Source organism: Eulemur rufifrons, chromosome 23 (genome assembly GCF_041146395.1).
Source record: "Eulemur rufifrons isolate Redbay chromosome 23, OSU_ERuf_1, whole genome shotgun sequence".
NCBI classification, from domain to species: domain Eukaryota; kingdom Metazoa; phylum Chordata; class Mammalia; order Primates; family Lemuridae; genus Eulemur; species Eulemur rufifrons.
This window is the reverse complement of record NC_091005.1, coordinates 28,361,682-28,377,470: the sequence shown is the minus strand read 5'-3', so window position 1 is coordinate 28,377,470 and position 15,789 is coordinate 28,361,682. Positions and strand designations below refer to the sequence as shown.

The window sequence follows — 15,789 nt, the reverse complement described above, 5'->3', positions numbered from 1 at the left end:
CCTCCCCGCAGTGGCCCTGCCCCCGGAGAAGACAGACGGCCTGGGCAGCGGGGATGAGAAGAGGATGGAGAAGGCGAGCGAATCCTGCCCGGGCTCCAAGAAGCAGCTGAAGTTTGAAGTAAGTCTCCTTTCCTGGTGCCGGGCCCTGGGGAGGCGAGATGGGCTCCCTCCCCTTGGTGCTCTGCGAGGCGGGAAACTGAGGCCCGCCCGGACCGCGGGCCCCTCACCTCCTGGTGAACAGCCACCCTGGGTGGGAGGTTCCTCCTGCCACTTCCAGGCCGCCCTGGCTGAGGGCGAGGCTGCGAAAACTCACCACTGCCACCGTCTCAGCCCGGTCCCCGGCCCCCCGCGTGGGTGGTGGCTAGTGGCCCACGAGTGGACGAGGGGAGGTGGGACGATAGGACCCTGGCCCTGGTGCTGCCGTTACCTCTCTGAGCCTCAGTTTCCGTGATGAAACCTTCCCCTAGAGGCTGTTCTGGGGCACGTGCGGGGGTGCTCGGGTGGGCAGGAGGCCTCGGGCAGGTCCTAATCCTCTCTGGGCCTCAGTTTCCCTGTGTGGTCAACACAAGGGGTGTGGCCTCCCTGAGCCCACAGCCCGTGCGTCCCTGCACCCCCAGCAGCGCACTGAGCCCGTCCACGCGCCACGCCCGGCGCCAGGTGCTGAGAGCGAGACCAGGCCTGCCGAGCTTCTCTCTGCCTGCTCCTTCCCTGCCTCCTGCCTTCGTAGCCACTAGAGCCAGTCCGGAGTCAGCAGGCCAGGGTTCAAGTCCTGGCTATACCCAGCAGTAGCCGTGTGACGTCAGGGCGAGTCCCTTAAAGTCTTGGTGGCCTCACTCACCCACCTTTCAGATGGGGCTAGCGGCGAATTCTATGGCACCAGGACGTGTGGGCGCTAGGGGCACAGGCACCCGAGGTGCCCAAGACGGAGTGTGCACTTTCCTCCCTTCTCACCAACGCTGACTGGGCACCGGCCAACCGGGGACCCGGCAGTGAACTGGGCGTGGTTCCTGCCTTCATGGAGTGCACGTTGGTGAAGGGACAGATAGGTGACCCAGACCCAGCCACTGCACAGCTGGCAATGTGTCGGGGACCTGGGAGCCTGGGGACGGTCGCCTCAGTCAGGCTGGAGGGGTGCGGCGCGATGGACACTCTGGTAATTCCAGATTTTCTGCAGTGCCTGGAGCAGACAGCAGGGCTGTGGGGTGGGCAGGTGCCACACAGGGGGGCCTTTGGGGTACGGAGGTCGTTTCAGGCAGAAGGAACAGCAGGGGCAGAGGCCTGGAGGCTTGAAGGGCTGGCACGATGTGAGGGGGTGGCAGGCTGCCTCATGTGGCTGGCGCAGGGTGGGGAGCCATGGGGGGAGACGGTACAGGAAAGGGGGACCAGGCCGGACACACGGTGGGGGCCCTACACACAGGCATGGCGGGGCCAGGCCACGTCTAGCTGTGGCGTTAGGGCTGCCGGCTTCTTCTTGGAGCCTGGCCCTGCCCGGAGCCCACCTGGGTCCTCGCAGGGTCTCCTGGGGGGCTTGGCAAAGCCAAGAGCTGAGCCGTTAGCAGAGGGAAGGCCCAGACCCGGGCATCATGCTTCCCTGGAAGCCTAAGTGTGTGTCCGGAGAGGGGCCGGCTGTGATCGGGACTGAGCCACAGACAAGGCGGAGGACTGTCCTGAGAAGTCCAGGTGGGGTGGCAAGGAGACCCCCACATGACGGGGTTGCAGGGGCAGGTGGCTATACTCACCCGTGTTTCTGAACTTCAAACTCAAGCTGTCCTGGAAACAGGTAAACCCTCTGTGTGTGTGTGTGTGTAAATGTATGTGCATAGGTGTGTGCACGTGTGTGGGTGTGTGTAGGATGTGTGCACATGTGTGGGTGTGTGCAGCCTGCGTGCATGTGTGTGGGTGTGTGCAGGCTGCATGCACGTGTGTGGGTGTGTGCAGGCGTGTGTGGGTGTGTGCAGGCTGCGTGCACGTGTGTGGGTGTATGCAGGCTGCGTGCACGTGTGTGGGTGTGTGCAGGCGTGTGTGGGTGTGTGCAGGCTGCGTGCACGTGTGTGGGTGTGTGCAGGCATGTGTGTGGGTGTGTGCAGGTGTGTGTGGGTGTGTGCAGGCATGTGTGGGTGTGTGCAGGTGTGTGTGGGTGTGTGCAGGCTGCGTGCACATGTGTGGGTGTGTGCAGGCTGCATGCACGTGTGTGGGTGTGTGCAGGCTGCGTGCACGTGTGTGGGTGTGTGCAGGCACGGGTGTGGGTGTGTGCAGGCACGGGTGTGGGTGTGTGCAGGCTGCGTGCACGTGTGTGGGTGTGTGCAGGCGTGTGTGTGGGTGTGTGCAGGCGTGTGTGTGGGTGTGTGCAGGCTGCGTGCACGTGTGTGGGTGTGTGCAGGCGTGTGTGTGGGTGTGTGCAGGCGTGTGTGTGGGTGTGTGCAGGCTGCGTGCACGTGTGTGGGTGTGTGCAGGCTGCGTGCACGTGTGTGGGTGTGTGCAGGCTGCGTGCACGTGTGTGGGTGTGTGCAGGCGTGTGTGTGGGTGTGTGCAGGCACGTGTGTGCAGCACATGTTTCATGCCACATGAAGCAGTGCCTCAGAGAGCAGAGCAGCCCTCGGCAGGTGTCAGATGGTCATGTCACACTGAGGCAGGGGTGACTTTGAACTCAGTGAGGGCTGCCCAAGAACTGCTGGAGGGAGCTGGCTTTAAGCTGCAGAGGCCGGGCAGGGACGAGGTGCCAGGCACACCCACCAGCGTTCCCAGGCCAGGTGCCTCCCCTGCACCCGGGGCTGAACCTGTCCCAGTGCGGGCCAAACGCAGAACAGAATGGTCTGGGAGCATCTGTTCTTGTTTCGTAGAGTCTTACGAATCTTACAGGCCATTTGTGGAACCTCTTTCCCCAAACCACATGCTTTCTAGAACTCTCTATGTGGCACTTAGCCAGCCTCTGCCCACAGGCCTCCAGTGACAGAGCTCACCACGCCCCAGCTCAGATTCCCTGGGATTAGACAGTTCCGGTTGCTGCGAATAATAGTGAAATTATTGTTGGATTAATCAATAGAGCAAAAACTGTAGCTGCTACCATTAGTTGGGCTTTTCTCTGTCCCATGTACCAAGCACGTCTCGTTTCCAGTTCCCCCAAAGCAGACCCAGACACGAGGCCCTGGGAGCAGGCAGTGAATGGGGGAGGGGTCCCGGGGAGCGGGTGCAGGAAGGGGGGAAGCCAGTGAAGGGTGGGTTGGTGCGGGGTCACCTGCACGGGCAGCTGGGCTCAGCCCTGTGGGGACCGTCCGAGGAGCCATGAGTTGTGTGCTCAGAGTTGTCCCCTGGAGGGATGAGGCGTCCCGAATTTGCCTGCTGACTGCTGTCCGGCCCTTGTTCGGTGCCTCTGGGCAGGATGCCTGGCTCTCGGGACTGCCCTGGACCAGGCTGCCCAAGGCACGGAGGTGGGAGGTTGGGAGCTGTCCGCCACGGCCGCGGGAAGCTCGGGTGGGCCGAGGAGACGTGAGTCGGGTATTTGATCTTCCCAGCAACGCTGGTGGGAAGATATTGTCATTTTCCATAATTTAGACGAGGGGAAACTGAGGCACAGAGCAGTGCAGTGGCACATTCAGAGTCACCCGGCTATGGAGGGCCCGGGGCCAGCTGGCATTTGAGCCCTTCATGCCCGTCCCCTCCCACCCTGAGAGTCCTGCCCGGGCCTCCCAGGGTGTTGCTCCTGTTGCCTTCTAGTTGCTTCCAGCCCTTGGGCCAAGCTTAGCCACTCTGAGGCTACAAAGCCTCTTCTCAGATCCCCCTTGTTGCGTTTCCTTTGTCTCTGAAGACCCGGGACCACTGGCCCCCCTGCAGGTGTCCCTGTGAGGCCGAACCTCCCCTGCCCAGGCTTGGCCACCCTCCCTGGCCGGTCCTGCCTTGGTCTTTGTGCTCCTCCTGCACCCAGGGTCTGGGGAGGGCAGAGGACAGATGGCTACCTGGTGGCCGCCTGGTGGCCTGGCCTCGGGGCCCAAGTGTGCACCACCGGTTGGTGTTACAGCCGGTAGGTGACCAGTCCCGCCTGACTCTTTGTGTCCAGGAGCTACAGTGTGACGTGTCGGTGGAGGAGGACAGCCGGCAGGAATGGACCTTCACCCTGTATGACTTTGACAACAATGGCAAGGTCACCCGCGAGGTGAGTGCACCTGCGCGGCCTCCTGCCACGCACCCCGCCCTCACGCAGGGGCCCAGGCCCAGCACCCGCCAGGCTGCCCCTTCCCCCGCAGGGGCGGCCACAGCAGGCAGCAGCTGGGCAGGGAGCGGGGGCCGCAGGACTGCTGGGAGCTTCCGGGAGATCTCAAGGGGCTTCCCAAGAGCTGACGGTGAGACGGAAGAGGTGACAGAGAGGGAGAGGTGGGGGCAGGCACAGAGCCCTAGGCCCTCCCCAGAAAAGGACCCCGGACCTTACAGAATCCTGTCCTGCTTCCTTTACTCTCTGGTCCCAGAGCTCCAGGGGCAGGGCCGGGGCCACTGCAGGCCACCTCCCCACACAGCCCTTCTGCCCGGGAGACCGGGGGTGGGAGGCCAGCACACAAAGGCCACTCGGCACCTCCCCTGCAGGGGTGAGCACCCCCAATACTAAGGGCCACTGGTGGCTCTGTGGTCACAGCTCTGGTCACGGCCTCCTCCCAAGCGTGTTCTTCCTCATCCTCCCCCTGCGTGCTTGTGTCTGTCTGCTCGCTCAGGGCCCTGCCCCCACATGTCCCTCCTGCCACCCGTGTCTGCAGACGGAGCACCAGCTCCGTGCATCCGCCAGGTACGCGGCGAGGACACAGCGGGGAGCAAATCAGTCACAGTTCCTCGCCGCGAGGCTCTGACATTCGGATGAGGGAGGCAGATCCAAACAATGACAGGATAAGTGTAAGCGATGATGTGTTCAGGGAAGGAAATGAACAGGACGGTACGACGGAGGTTGGCAGAGGGTCCGGGAGGGCTCTTGGAGGGAGCCAGGCCGTGCAGCATGCAGCGGGCACAGCTCCTGGAGGGCCCAGCGGACGGAGGGCCCGAGCGCTGGTGTTCCTGCCCCGGTCGCGGCAGAGTGTGCCCGTCTCTGTGCACAGTGCGGGAGAAGTTGGCCTTTATGTTGCCAGAGGGGAGACCTGGGTTAGAAAGGCCGCCTTCTCCTTAGGCTGTGGTTTAGGGGCTGATCCAACGGGTTAGAGGAAGAAACGGTGACTGACTTTAGTCACTCAGCACTCTTTACGTGTGAGTGACAATACCAGCTCCAACTGGTGGACTTAAAAACAAGAAGGAATGTATTGGCTTCTGTAACTGAAAGTTGGTCTGGGGGCTGATTTCAGGTACGGCTGGATCCAGAGGCTCCGTGTCTTCAGGACCAGATGTTCTTGGCTCTGCTTCCTCTGTGCTCTCCCACTATCAGGCGGGCTCTGCCCTTGGCAGTAGCAGGCTGGCTGCTGACAGCTTTAACCTGTGGCCCATCCTCCCAGCAAGCCCCCAAATTCAGAACGTCAGCACAAGCTCCCACACCAACTCTGACAGCTGGGCCGGGCTTCTCGGTGCAGTGGCATCTTCCTTTTCTTACGCGGGCCGTGGTGAGGACCACTCAGCCCCTGTAGCTGCTGCCTCCATTTTTTTCTGGTTTGGAAGGTGCTGAGGAGCCTCATGTACTGACCACACAAGGATTTGTCCCCCGCCTCAGGGACCTTGCAGAAACCCGTGGGCAGTCACTGTTTTCTGGCTCTGTATTCGTGTCCTCCTTATCCGCCTTGGTAATGAGAGGAAGGGAGAGAGGGTTTCCAAGGAGGGTGGCCCAGCGTGGCCCTGGGGAAAGAGTGCACTGGATCATGTTTTTCTCCTACCAGGGAGCTGGGAGGTTGGCTTCAAGTTGAGGGAGGACTCAGCCTCGTGTCCCCCTGTCTATTTATAGCCCCAAAGCCACTCCTCAAGTCTGGCTGCAAATGCCACTCCCCCCTGTGCCTTCTGTGTGCCAGGGCAGAGGGGCTCCCACCCCAACGCACCTGCAGACCAGGGCCGGGTCTGGGCCAACTTTCCAACTTGGAAAAAAGTACCTGTTCATCCTTCAGGTGTTCATTCATGCAAGAAGTAGTTATCACACCTTTCCCTGCATACCTGACCCTGTGCAGCCAGTGGGGTCCACTTTCAAGCTGGAACCATCAGGGCCTGCCTGTTCCTAGACCCCGAGACAGCGGCACCCTGGGATCACACGCCAGGCCCAGCCTCTCGGGGTGAAAGACGCCCGGGCGTGATGGCGGACTGGGGCTGCCTCACCTGTGTGACGGCACCTCCTCCACGGCTTCCCGAGGTGGCCGAGGGAGAGAGCAGCTGTGGCCACACAGGGGAGCTCAGGGGACGGAAAGAGGGAGGAGGGAGTCCTCTGCGGGCCTCGCCGGGAGAGCCGAGGTCGCTGAGCCAGCCACGTGAGCAACGGGGGGCCTGGGTCTCAAACTGGCAGCCCCCACAATTCCAGTCCAGCCCCCAGGTCTTCTGGTCTGGTACCCCAGAGGCTTTGTTGCCAGTATCAAAGATTCTGAAGATTTAACAGAAGATTCTGGATTTTGGAGTGTTCTGGGATGACCCTCGGCTTGCATTGCCAAAGGGCAAGTCAGCTGAGCTGAGCGACTGCCAGCTCCGGGGGGCAGGGCCCGTGCCTCGGTTGGCCCTCACCACTCCGGTCACCCACCCAGGTACCTGCCTGGCCGTGGCTATGCTGCGCTGCCACCTCAGCCTGGAGGGCTCACGGCCGGTTTGTGAAGGGAGGGCCGAGCCTGCCTGTGCTCGAGAATAGCTGGGAAGAGAACAGACCGTCCCTGGGCCTCATCCTTAGAAAGGAGGTGTCTTCTCCAGGGGTTTCTAACGTCACTGAAAGCAGGTCGCTGCCCCCCGAGACAAATGACCTCAGCAGACAAAGGGAGGCCCAGTGAGGGGACTCTGTACTCCTCTGTCCCTAGTCAGAGTCTTTGAGACACCCCACGGAGCATGGTTTGGAGACCCCTGTTCCGGTTGAGGGGGTAATTGAGGCCCACAGAGAAGAGGAGATTGGGTCAGGTTCTCACAGAATAGTTTATCTTTTAGGGACTGTCTGAGTCAGCTCAAGCCGCCGTAACGACACGTACCACAGTGGGCTTAAACAGCAGACCTTTATTTTCTCGCAGTTCTGGAGGCTGGACGTCTAAGACCAGGGTGCTGGCCCGTCCAGGTCCCGGTGAGGGCTCCCTTTCTGGCCTGCTGACGGCCACCTTCTCACTGCGTCCCCACGCGGTGGCGAGCAGGGCCTCCGATAGCTCCTCCTCAGGGAGGGCGCCACACCTGTTGGGTTAGGGCCCCGCCCGCAGGCCCTCGTTCCATCTTAGTCACCCCCTGCTCCAAATGCAGCCACAGTGGGGGTCAGGGCTTCAGCGTGTGAGCTGGGGACTGGGGGAGACACAATTCAGCCTGTAGCGGGCAACACATCTGCTTTCCGTTTTTTGTTCGGAAGGTGCTTATCAGACCTGAGGCAGACGCTGTGGCTGCCCCCCCACCCCATGTTCTCCAGGCCCACCTCGGAGTTCACCTGTTGCCAGGGTGGACAGCACCCGTGATGAGAGCTTTCGTGGGTGCAGGGCAGCCCGAGCTCAGGGGGTGTCGTCTCCTTGGGGCACCTCTCGGCCAGGGAGGGAGGAAAGCCAGTGCAGCAACCCTTCCCCGTGTGGCTGAGCCTGCTCCGAGGTGGGCTCCACGCCTTCCCTCGGGGGGCCCCAGTGCAGCCGAGCCCCCTGCCCGTGCTGTGACCCGCTCTTCCCGTTTACCCCTGTGGGTGTTTCCTCTTTCGCACTCCCTGCTCCTCACTCCTGCTTCCTAGGTCTGCCCCGGTGTGAACCTCCGGCATCCAGGTTTCCGCCTCAGGCTCTGCCTTGGGGGAGCCAGAGGGGCTCAGCACCGCAGCCCACCCCCCCCCCCGCCCCGCCCGCCGGGCCCTGTGATTGCTGCGTGTTCCGTGCACGTGGCTGAAGCCCACGTGGGTTCCCCCTTCCCTCCCCATCCAGGACATCACCAGCTTGCTGCACACCATCTACGAGGTGGTCGACTCCTCTGTCAACCACTCCCCGACGTCCAGCAAGACGCTGCGGGTGAAGCTCACCGTGGCCCCTGATGGCAGCCAGAGCAAGAGGAGCGTCCTTGTCAACCAGGCGGGTGAGGGTTGCAGGGCCCAGGCCGTGAAGCAGTGCACTGCCCTCTCTGCGGAGGGACCACGCCTGGGGGAGCAGGCAGGGAGCCTGGGGCTTTCTCGGGAGCTGCTTTGCAGACAGATGGGGATCCATTGGGTCCTTGAAGGAGCAGGATTAGAATAGCGGAGGAGAGGCCCTGCACTGGCAAAGCCATGGGTACGGGTGTGGCACGCAGCCATAGCTGGGGCTAGGGGGGTAGCGCCTCGAGGCCATCTAAGATGGGGGAGGAGGTGAGCAGGACAGGAAGCTGTGACACCCTCTATCTAGTCCTGGCCGGGGAACCCTCCCGCAGAGGCCCTGCAAAGCCGCTGTGGCCAGTTCCGCAGGGCTGCGGCTCACTGCGGTTTCCCGGACTCAGACCTGCAGGGCACGCGGCCCCGAGCAGAGACCAAGCCCGCCGAGGAGCTGCGAAGCTGGGAGAAGAAGCAGCGAGCCCCGCTCAGGTACGGCGAGCACAGTGCGCATGAGCACGTATTAAGCACCAGCGGTGTACCTACCCCCGAAGGACTCAGAGCAGGAGGCTCCAGTCTGTGCTGTCTTCCAGGGGCCAGTGATGTTAGACACACAAATAAAACTCTAAAATTTAGAAAATAACTAAATGTAGGTCTCCCACGTCCCTTTATGCCGAACACGTTGGGCCCAATGTGATTTGGAATTGAGCGTTTGTTGGGCTTTAGAAAGGTATCCCGGCGTGTTTCTCATGGATCACGCGTGGGGCTGGGCGGCGCCTCAGGGTGTCCCGCGCTGCCGTTCCCGCCGGGCGGTGCGTGGAATTCCCACCAAGTGGGATAAACACGGCAAACGCCTTCCCGTCCCCTTAGGGGGGACGTGGCTGCCAAGGAAGTGGGTTCTGAAAAATCTTTGTTTTCAGGCTTTTTGGATGTCAGAATTGTGGATACGGGATTGTCAGTCTGCAGTGACCTTTCACCTGTTATCTCTTTAACAGAAGGAAGGGAGGGCGGAGAGGAAAGGTGGACTGTTTAGAGAACAGCAGTGAGGAAATAGCAGGAGCAGAGCCGGCGCGGGGTGTGTTAACCCCCAGTGTGCACCAGCGAGGAGATGACTGGAGTGGGTCAGGGCTGGCGCGGGCGACAGCAGGGACACAGAGAGCAGGGACACAGCGTGGTGTGGGGAGGGGGCTGGGAATCGGAGGTGACGAGGCTGGCTGGAGATTGAGGGAGGGCGGGACAATCACAGAGGTCCTTGAAGGGGAGGGGCAGGGGGCCCAAATCCTGTAGGGACGAAGGAGGCCTCTGGCAGCACCTCTCTCCCCTGCCCCCTCCACACACACACACACGCACACACACACACGTGCGCACTAGTGAGGCCTGCTCTGGGCTTTAGGGCAGATCATGGAGTCTGCCAGCCTCAACTCCAGCAGTCTGGGGGACAGACCAGAGATGAGGCCACCTGCCTGTAGTGCGCACATGTGGTTTGAGCCTGGCTGTGGGGGAATCCTTAGATTTTGACCAATACCCCTCGCATTTGCTGCCAGCCTGTTCCCAGCAAAGTCCCTATCCTCTCCTCCCAGGAGCCCCGGGGAGGCCAGACTGCAGAGATGGTGGTTTCTCCCCCTGCCCTCTTCCCAAGACCAGGAAGGAAATTAACAGCAGGTCCAGACTTTGTCCCAGTGGCCTTCCCCTACCTGGTGCCGACAAACCCACTTGCTGTCCCCGCCGTAGGTTCCAGGGCGACAGCCGCCCGGAGCAGTCTGACTGCTACCACCACTGCGTGGATGAGAACATCGAGAGGAGAAACCACTACTTGGATCTCGCCGGGATAGAAAACTACACATCCCAGTTTGGGCCTGGTAAGGGGCTCAAGCATGATCCGGGGCGTCGGGGGAGGACAAGGGAGGGGTGAGTGTGGCTGGATGGCCACACGGGCGGCATTCATTGCTGCTGCAGGCTGGGGAGATGTAGCTGATATTGGACAGGCCAAAGACTCTTCTTGGAGGAATTGACATTAAAAATGTTTTCAAAATTAAGGCAATACCTGCACAAAGTCGAGCAAAATCAAATAGTATCTGAGGGCTTAGAGTATAATGGAAAACAACAGTTCCTGCCCCAGCCCAAGCCCTCCCCAAGGCAACTGTGTTGACTCCTTGTGGCTGTGAGTTCCATGGAGAACCTCAGTTTTGCTGAGTAAAACTTGCTCTGTCTTTACCAGCCTGTGCCCTATGTTGACCTCTTGCTTAATTTCGCTTCCCCCCAACTCCCTCTTCCCTTCCTCCTAGCATGTCCAACTCCTGTGTGGGTCACTTCGGCATGTTTTCAGTAATATGCTTAGCCTTCTTTCTTGCCTCAGTGCCTTAGACAGTTTCAGGGTCTCTGTCGTGGTCTCTCTTTCTCAGCTCTCTCCCAGAAGGGGAATTTATTACTTTTGAAGACCAACCGAAGAACCAGTTCCTTCCACTTAGCAGATGAGAAAGTTCATTTCAGAGTTCTCCTGCCAGGCAGTCGGGGTGTGGGAGTAGCTCTGATCAAGAACAGCTGGCATTAGGCCGGGCGCGGTGGCTCACGCCTGTAATCCTAGCACTCTGGGAGGCCGAGGTGGGCGGATCGTTTGAGCTCAGGAGTTCAACACCAGCCTGAGCAAGAGCGAGACCCCATCTCTACTAAAAATAGAAAGAAATTATACGGACAGCTAAAAATATATATAGAAAAAATTATCTGGGCATGGTGGTGCATGCCTGTAGTCCCAGCTACTCGGGAGGCTGAGGCAGGAGGATCCCTTGAGCTCAGGAGTCTGAGGTTACTGTGAGCTAGGCTGACGCCACGGCACTCACTCTAGCCCGGGCAACAAAGCGAGACTCTGTCTCAAAAAAAAAAAAAAGAACAGCTGGCATTTATCAGTCTTGGAGAACTGGGGGTGGGGGTGATTTCTAGGGTATAGTGCACACTGAGTCCTAGCACACAGTAGGTGCTCATTAAATGTCTGTTGAATTGGTTCCTAGGCTCCCCTTCTGTGGCCCAGAAGTCAGAACTGCCCCCCCGCACCTCTAACCCCACTCGGTCTCGCTCCCATGAGCCGGAAGCCATCCACGCCCCCCATCGAAAGCCCCAAGGCGCGGACCCGGGCTCCCTCCACTTCCTTGACACCCCAATCGCCAAGGTCTCAGAGCTCCAGCAACGGCTCCGGGGCACCCAGGACGGGAGCAAGCACTTTGTGAGGTCCCCCAAGGCCCAGGGCAAGAGCGTGGGTGTGGGCCATGTGGCCAGGGGGGCGAGAAGCAAGCCCCCTCTGGGACCTGCTGTCCCTGCGGTGTCCCCCTCCGCCCACCTGGCCGCCAACCCGGCCCTCCTCCCCACCCTGGCCCCCCTCGGGCACAAGAAGCACAAGCACCGAGCCAAGGAGAGCCAGCAGGGCTGCCGGGGCCTGCAGGCGCCACTGGCCCCGGGCGGCGCCGTCCTCGGGCGGGAGCACCTGCGAGAGCTGCCCGCCGTGGTGGTGTATGAGAGCCAGGCCGGCCAGGCGGTCCAGAGACACGAGCACCACCACCACCACGAACATCACCACCATTACCACCACTTTTACCAGACATAGAGCCCCTCCCCCGGGCCCCGCCCTGCCATATGAAGGACCCCCTCCCCCGACACCCCAAGGCATTATTATTCTATTAATTATTGTTATTATGACGATTATTGTTATTAATAATTATTGTTACTCCACTAATATTTAGCTAGCCTTCATGTAGAAGATATATGGAAACACAGAACTAAACTTTTATTTATATGTTGTGGGGATTGCATAACTTACCCAGGAAATGACTCCGGTTTGGAAGTGGCCTACAGATGGCAGAGGCTCCCTCGGGGCTCGGGAGCTGCGGTGTCCACACGCATTGGACCACACCCTTCCAGAGCCGTGGGAGCCCTTGGCCCAAACTCTGCCCGCCCCCACCCCCAGTCTCTTCAGGAGAACACCCTTACCTGGCCCGGCTTCCAGACACCCTCGAAATCTCCGAGAAGATAAACAGCTGCTACCTCTTAGTATGATTCTGATTTTATTTTGCCCTTAACTGATTGTAACGTGCTACAAGGGATTTCAGCGGACTGCAGACATGGGACCTCCTTGCTGTTGTGTTTTTATGTCCCAACCTAGAAACCTTAGCTGTCCTTTCTGGAGTTATCTTTCGCGCTTTTCCAGTGGGTCATACCCTTGCTCCAAACCAGGCCCATCCTTTCTGCCATGAACAACATAAAAATACACTTTCTTCTTTTCTTCCTTCATTCTTCTTTAGAAAGATACACACACACACACACACACACACACGCTCTCTTAAGGGCTGTTCCTGAAACCAGCCTTTTCATTTTGGAAACTGCTAGAGAGGGAACCAACCACATGGACAAACATGGTTTTCCAAGATCAGGCAATTGTGTGCTGTTGGTTGTGAAGGAGGATGTGGAAATCGTGTGTTTCACCATTGGCAAATATCTATGTACCTACGTGGTTCTCTAACAGAGCTTTCCCTATCTATAGATAGATGCCATCTGTCCGTTTCTGTGTGTCTTTCTGTAAATATACTCTCAGGTATCTTTTCTGGTGTGGAGAAATCAGTGGTTTGCTTCTCTGGATGCTTCATAAGCCCAGATGTGAGCCTGTGTGCCTCCTATTGGAGGTGGATGTCCCTCCAGTGCTTTCATCAGAGGTCCTTTCTCAGAATTTAGAATCTGACATTTTGGAGGGAAATGGGGACGGTGGCCAGAGTTGGGGTCCTGGAGACGTGTCCTCGTCTGGCCAGAGCCTGGAGTGACCTGGAAAAGAACCACTGTCAGCTAGTTGGGGTCCCCATGGAAAGCAGATCACACACTCAAATTGGGTAATGTGAGCAGAGTTTAATAAAGGGAGAATTTACACAGTGCGAGTTAAGCCTCTCAAGTGAGTGCAGAAGCCTGGGGCTGGTGCTGTGGGGCACCACTGCCAGCCCTGCACCCGAGGGGTGGGGGTGGGACGTCATCGTCACCAGACAGAAGGTTGGGGGTGGGGGAGACCCCTGAAGGAGCTGTGACCTTTGGTCGAGGGATGCCACCAGCCATGGGGACCCCCCAGGAACATAAATATCCTGACCCCACTCTCCTGCCCCTGTGAGTCCTGTCCAGGCACCGCTGGCTAAAGCCCCTGGGAGCCAGCAGGCCAGGAGCTTGTCGATGTGTGTCACACGGGCGTTCTGGGACAGAGGAGAGCGGGGAGTGGATCTGGAGGAACACGGGAGGGAAAAGCAGCTGCCTGCCTTTCTCTGCTTTGTCTCCCAGCGACGACCCCCTTTTCCAGAGCCTCAAGTTTAGGTCTAATGTAGTGAGTAAAGCATCGTTTCTGAAGGTAGTGGGCTTAGTTGTTGTGACTGTATTATTAATTTTACTAAATGCTGGTGTCCCTGGGACTGGATTAGTTCGTTAATCCTTAGGGTAACCCTACGAGGCAAGCAGTGGATGCTCAGGGAGCGTGTCTGAGGCTCAGAGAGGTTAAGTGACTCCCTCGAGACCACACAGTAAGTGGCAGAGCTGGGATTCTGGTGAAGGGCGTAACCACTGGGTTTGGGCCCCCTTGTTTGGGGTTGCGGGTTTCTGTTCAGTCTGAACCCAAAGCAAACTGAGGTGCATGAAACCAAACTGGGGGAGGCAGGGAGGGAGCATCACAGGATCCAGGATGCTAATGAAGCTACGCCTGGTTCTGGCCCCTCTTTCTGGATTTATACTTGTACCCCCAACATGTTTTGTCGCGGAGCCCTGGGCACCAGCATTCCGGGGCTCACAACTGGAAGGAAAAGGGTCTTCCCCTAGGGGAAAAGCCCAGGGGAGGATTCTGATTGGCTGGGCCTACATCAGCTGCCCATCCATGGACCAATCACTGTGGACCAGCGGGGGTCACGTGCCCAACCTGCGGTGAGGGGGCGGGGTCTATGCAGGAAGACTGGCAGGGCGAGGCGCTGAGCGGCCAGGACATGATGGCGCCCAGGCCTGGGGTTGCTACCCCCGTGGAAACGCGCGACCGCCGTTATGATATTAGGCAGTTCCTCCGCCGCCTTTGAGAGCAGGACCCCAGCCGCCCCCCGTAGGCCCACACCTATCAGGATACTGTTACTGCTTCCTAACTGGGATTTACCCAACTTAAATCATTTTTAAAACCAGTAAAAGATTCAAATGGTACAAAAGGGGTACAGTAAAAAGTAAACTTCCGGCCCAGGCCAGCCGGCATCCTCGATACCAGCTTCCTGGGTGTCGTTTGGGACCCTTCAGTGTGGTGTGGTGGTCGTGGGCACAGGCTTTGGCGCCAGGCTGTCTGGGTTCGAATGTGACTCCCTCTCCTTGTAGCTCTGTGCTTCAAGTGAAATAGTGAACCTCAGTTTCCCCTTTATAACGGGGGGGATCTTGAGAGTACCTGCCTCACAGTGAGACCCCAACGAGTTAAATCAGTGCCTGGCCCCTGTGAGCTATCAAAGTGTTAGCTGTCCTTCACCAGAATAAATGCATTCATATAAAATATCTCCCTATTTACATTTTAATTTTTTAAAATATTTCAAACATAAAGTTTGAAACAGAAAAATTGTGTAACAGCAACTATGAGCTCACCACCCAGAATTTACACATGCTGACATTTTGCAATATTTATTTCAGATTTATTTTTAAGAAAGAAAACCCTGCAGTTACTGCTTAATCCCCCCCCCCCCACACACACGTTCTATTTTTACACAAGGAGTAGCATAGTGTTCATACGTACACCCTTTTTCTCTGCAACCTAATATATTAGTATTTGGAGATCTTCACTCCTCAGTCCTATAGCTCTGTCCACTTCTCTCTAACAGCTGCTCTGCCTTGTGTTGCTAGAGGCGCTGCCACCAGCTTGCCCCATCCCCTCCTGGTGGGCAAGTGGGTCATCTCTCATCCTGGGCTCTGACCGACACACTGCACTGAGGGTGCCCACCAGCAGGAGCACAGCCCCGGAAAATGTCCACATGGAATTGCTGAGTTCAAGAGCAAGTGTGATTTCAATTTCGATGCTCTTGTAAATGACGTCTTAAAGAGATGCTACTGAGTAATGAGAAATTGAAGGAATAAGAAAGAGGAAGGAAGGTTGAAAGGGAGGAAAGGAGGAAAAACTAGAAGGGGGCAACTATGCTTCTTGGTGAGGCTTTGAGCACATTTTCTTGCGGGCTGGTGTGGGTGAGAAGTTAGTTTCGTCTTGCAAATCTGCTGACCCATTTCAGAGGAGCGGTTGCCCTGGGTCCCTGAGTTCTGAGCATGGGGGCTGCCGGGGATCTGCAGAAGTTGTAGAGGAGACCCCACTCATGGGGAGAGGATGCTGTTTCTGCTGATCTGTCACTGGGAACTGAGGGCTGGGTGTGTTTGAGGCAGACAGCTGGGTGAGACGCCCAGCTACCTGCTGTCATCTCCCAGAGCCTGGGAGGCTGGTACATTTCACATCCAGCCATGCCAATTACACTTTTTGGCAAAGGAAACAGCCTGAGCGGTTTCTTTTGCTTTCCCCTCTTTTTCTTAGCATTTACATCTCAGATCATTACTGGGCCAAGGGGAAGCAGCCTCTGAGGTGGCAGGAGGAAGGGGAAGGCTGCGTGCACCTCAGCGCCGCA

At 58.4% G+C, this 15,789-nt stretch overlaps 1 protein-coding gene across 1 annotated transcript in view; it reads left to right on the top strand.

The window, feature by feature from the left end:
- NKD1 (NKD inhibitor of WNT signaling pathway 1) overlaps positions 1 to 11,747 on the top strand; it is a 79,059-nt gene extending 67,312 nt beyond the window's left edge. Inside the window, exons 5-10 of the mRNA XM_069456448.1 lie at positions 12 to 118; positions 4,055 to 4,150; positions 8,019 to 8,166; positions 8,560 to 8,644; positions 9,884 to 10,011; positions 11,158 to 11,747. Of these exons, the coding sequence (XP_069312549.1) occupies positions 12 to 118; positions 4,055 to 4,150; positions 8,019 to 8,166; positions 8,560 to 8,644; positions 9,884 to 10,011; positions 11,158 to 11,747 (1,154 nt within the window). The remainder of the gene's footprint in view (positions 1 to 11; positions 119 to 4,054; positions 4,151 to 8,018; positions 8,167 to 8,559; positions 8,645 to 9,883; positions 10,012 to 11,157) is intronic.
- The last annotated feature ends 4,042 nt before the right edge of the window (positions 11,748 to 15,789 follow it).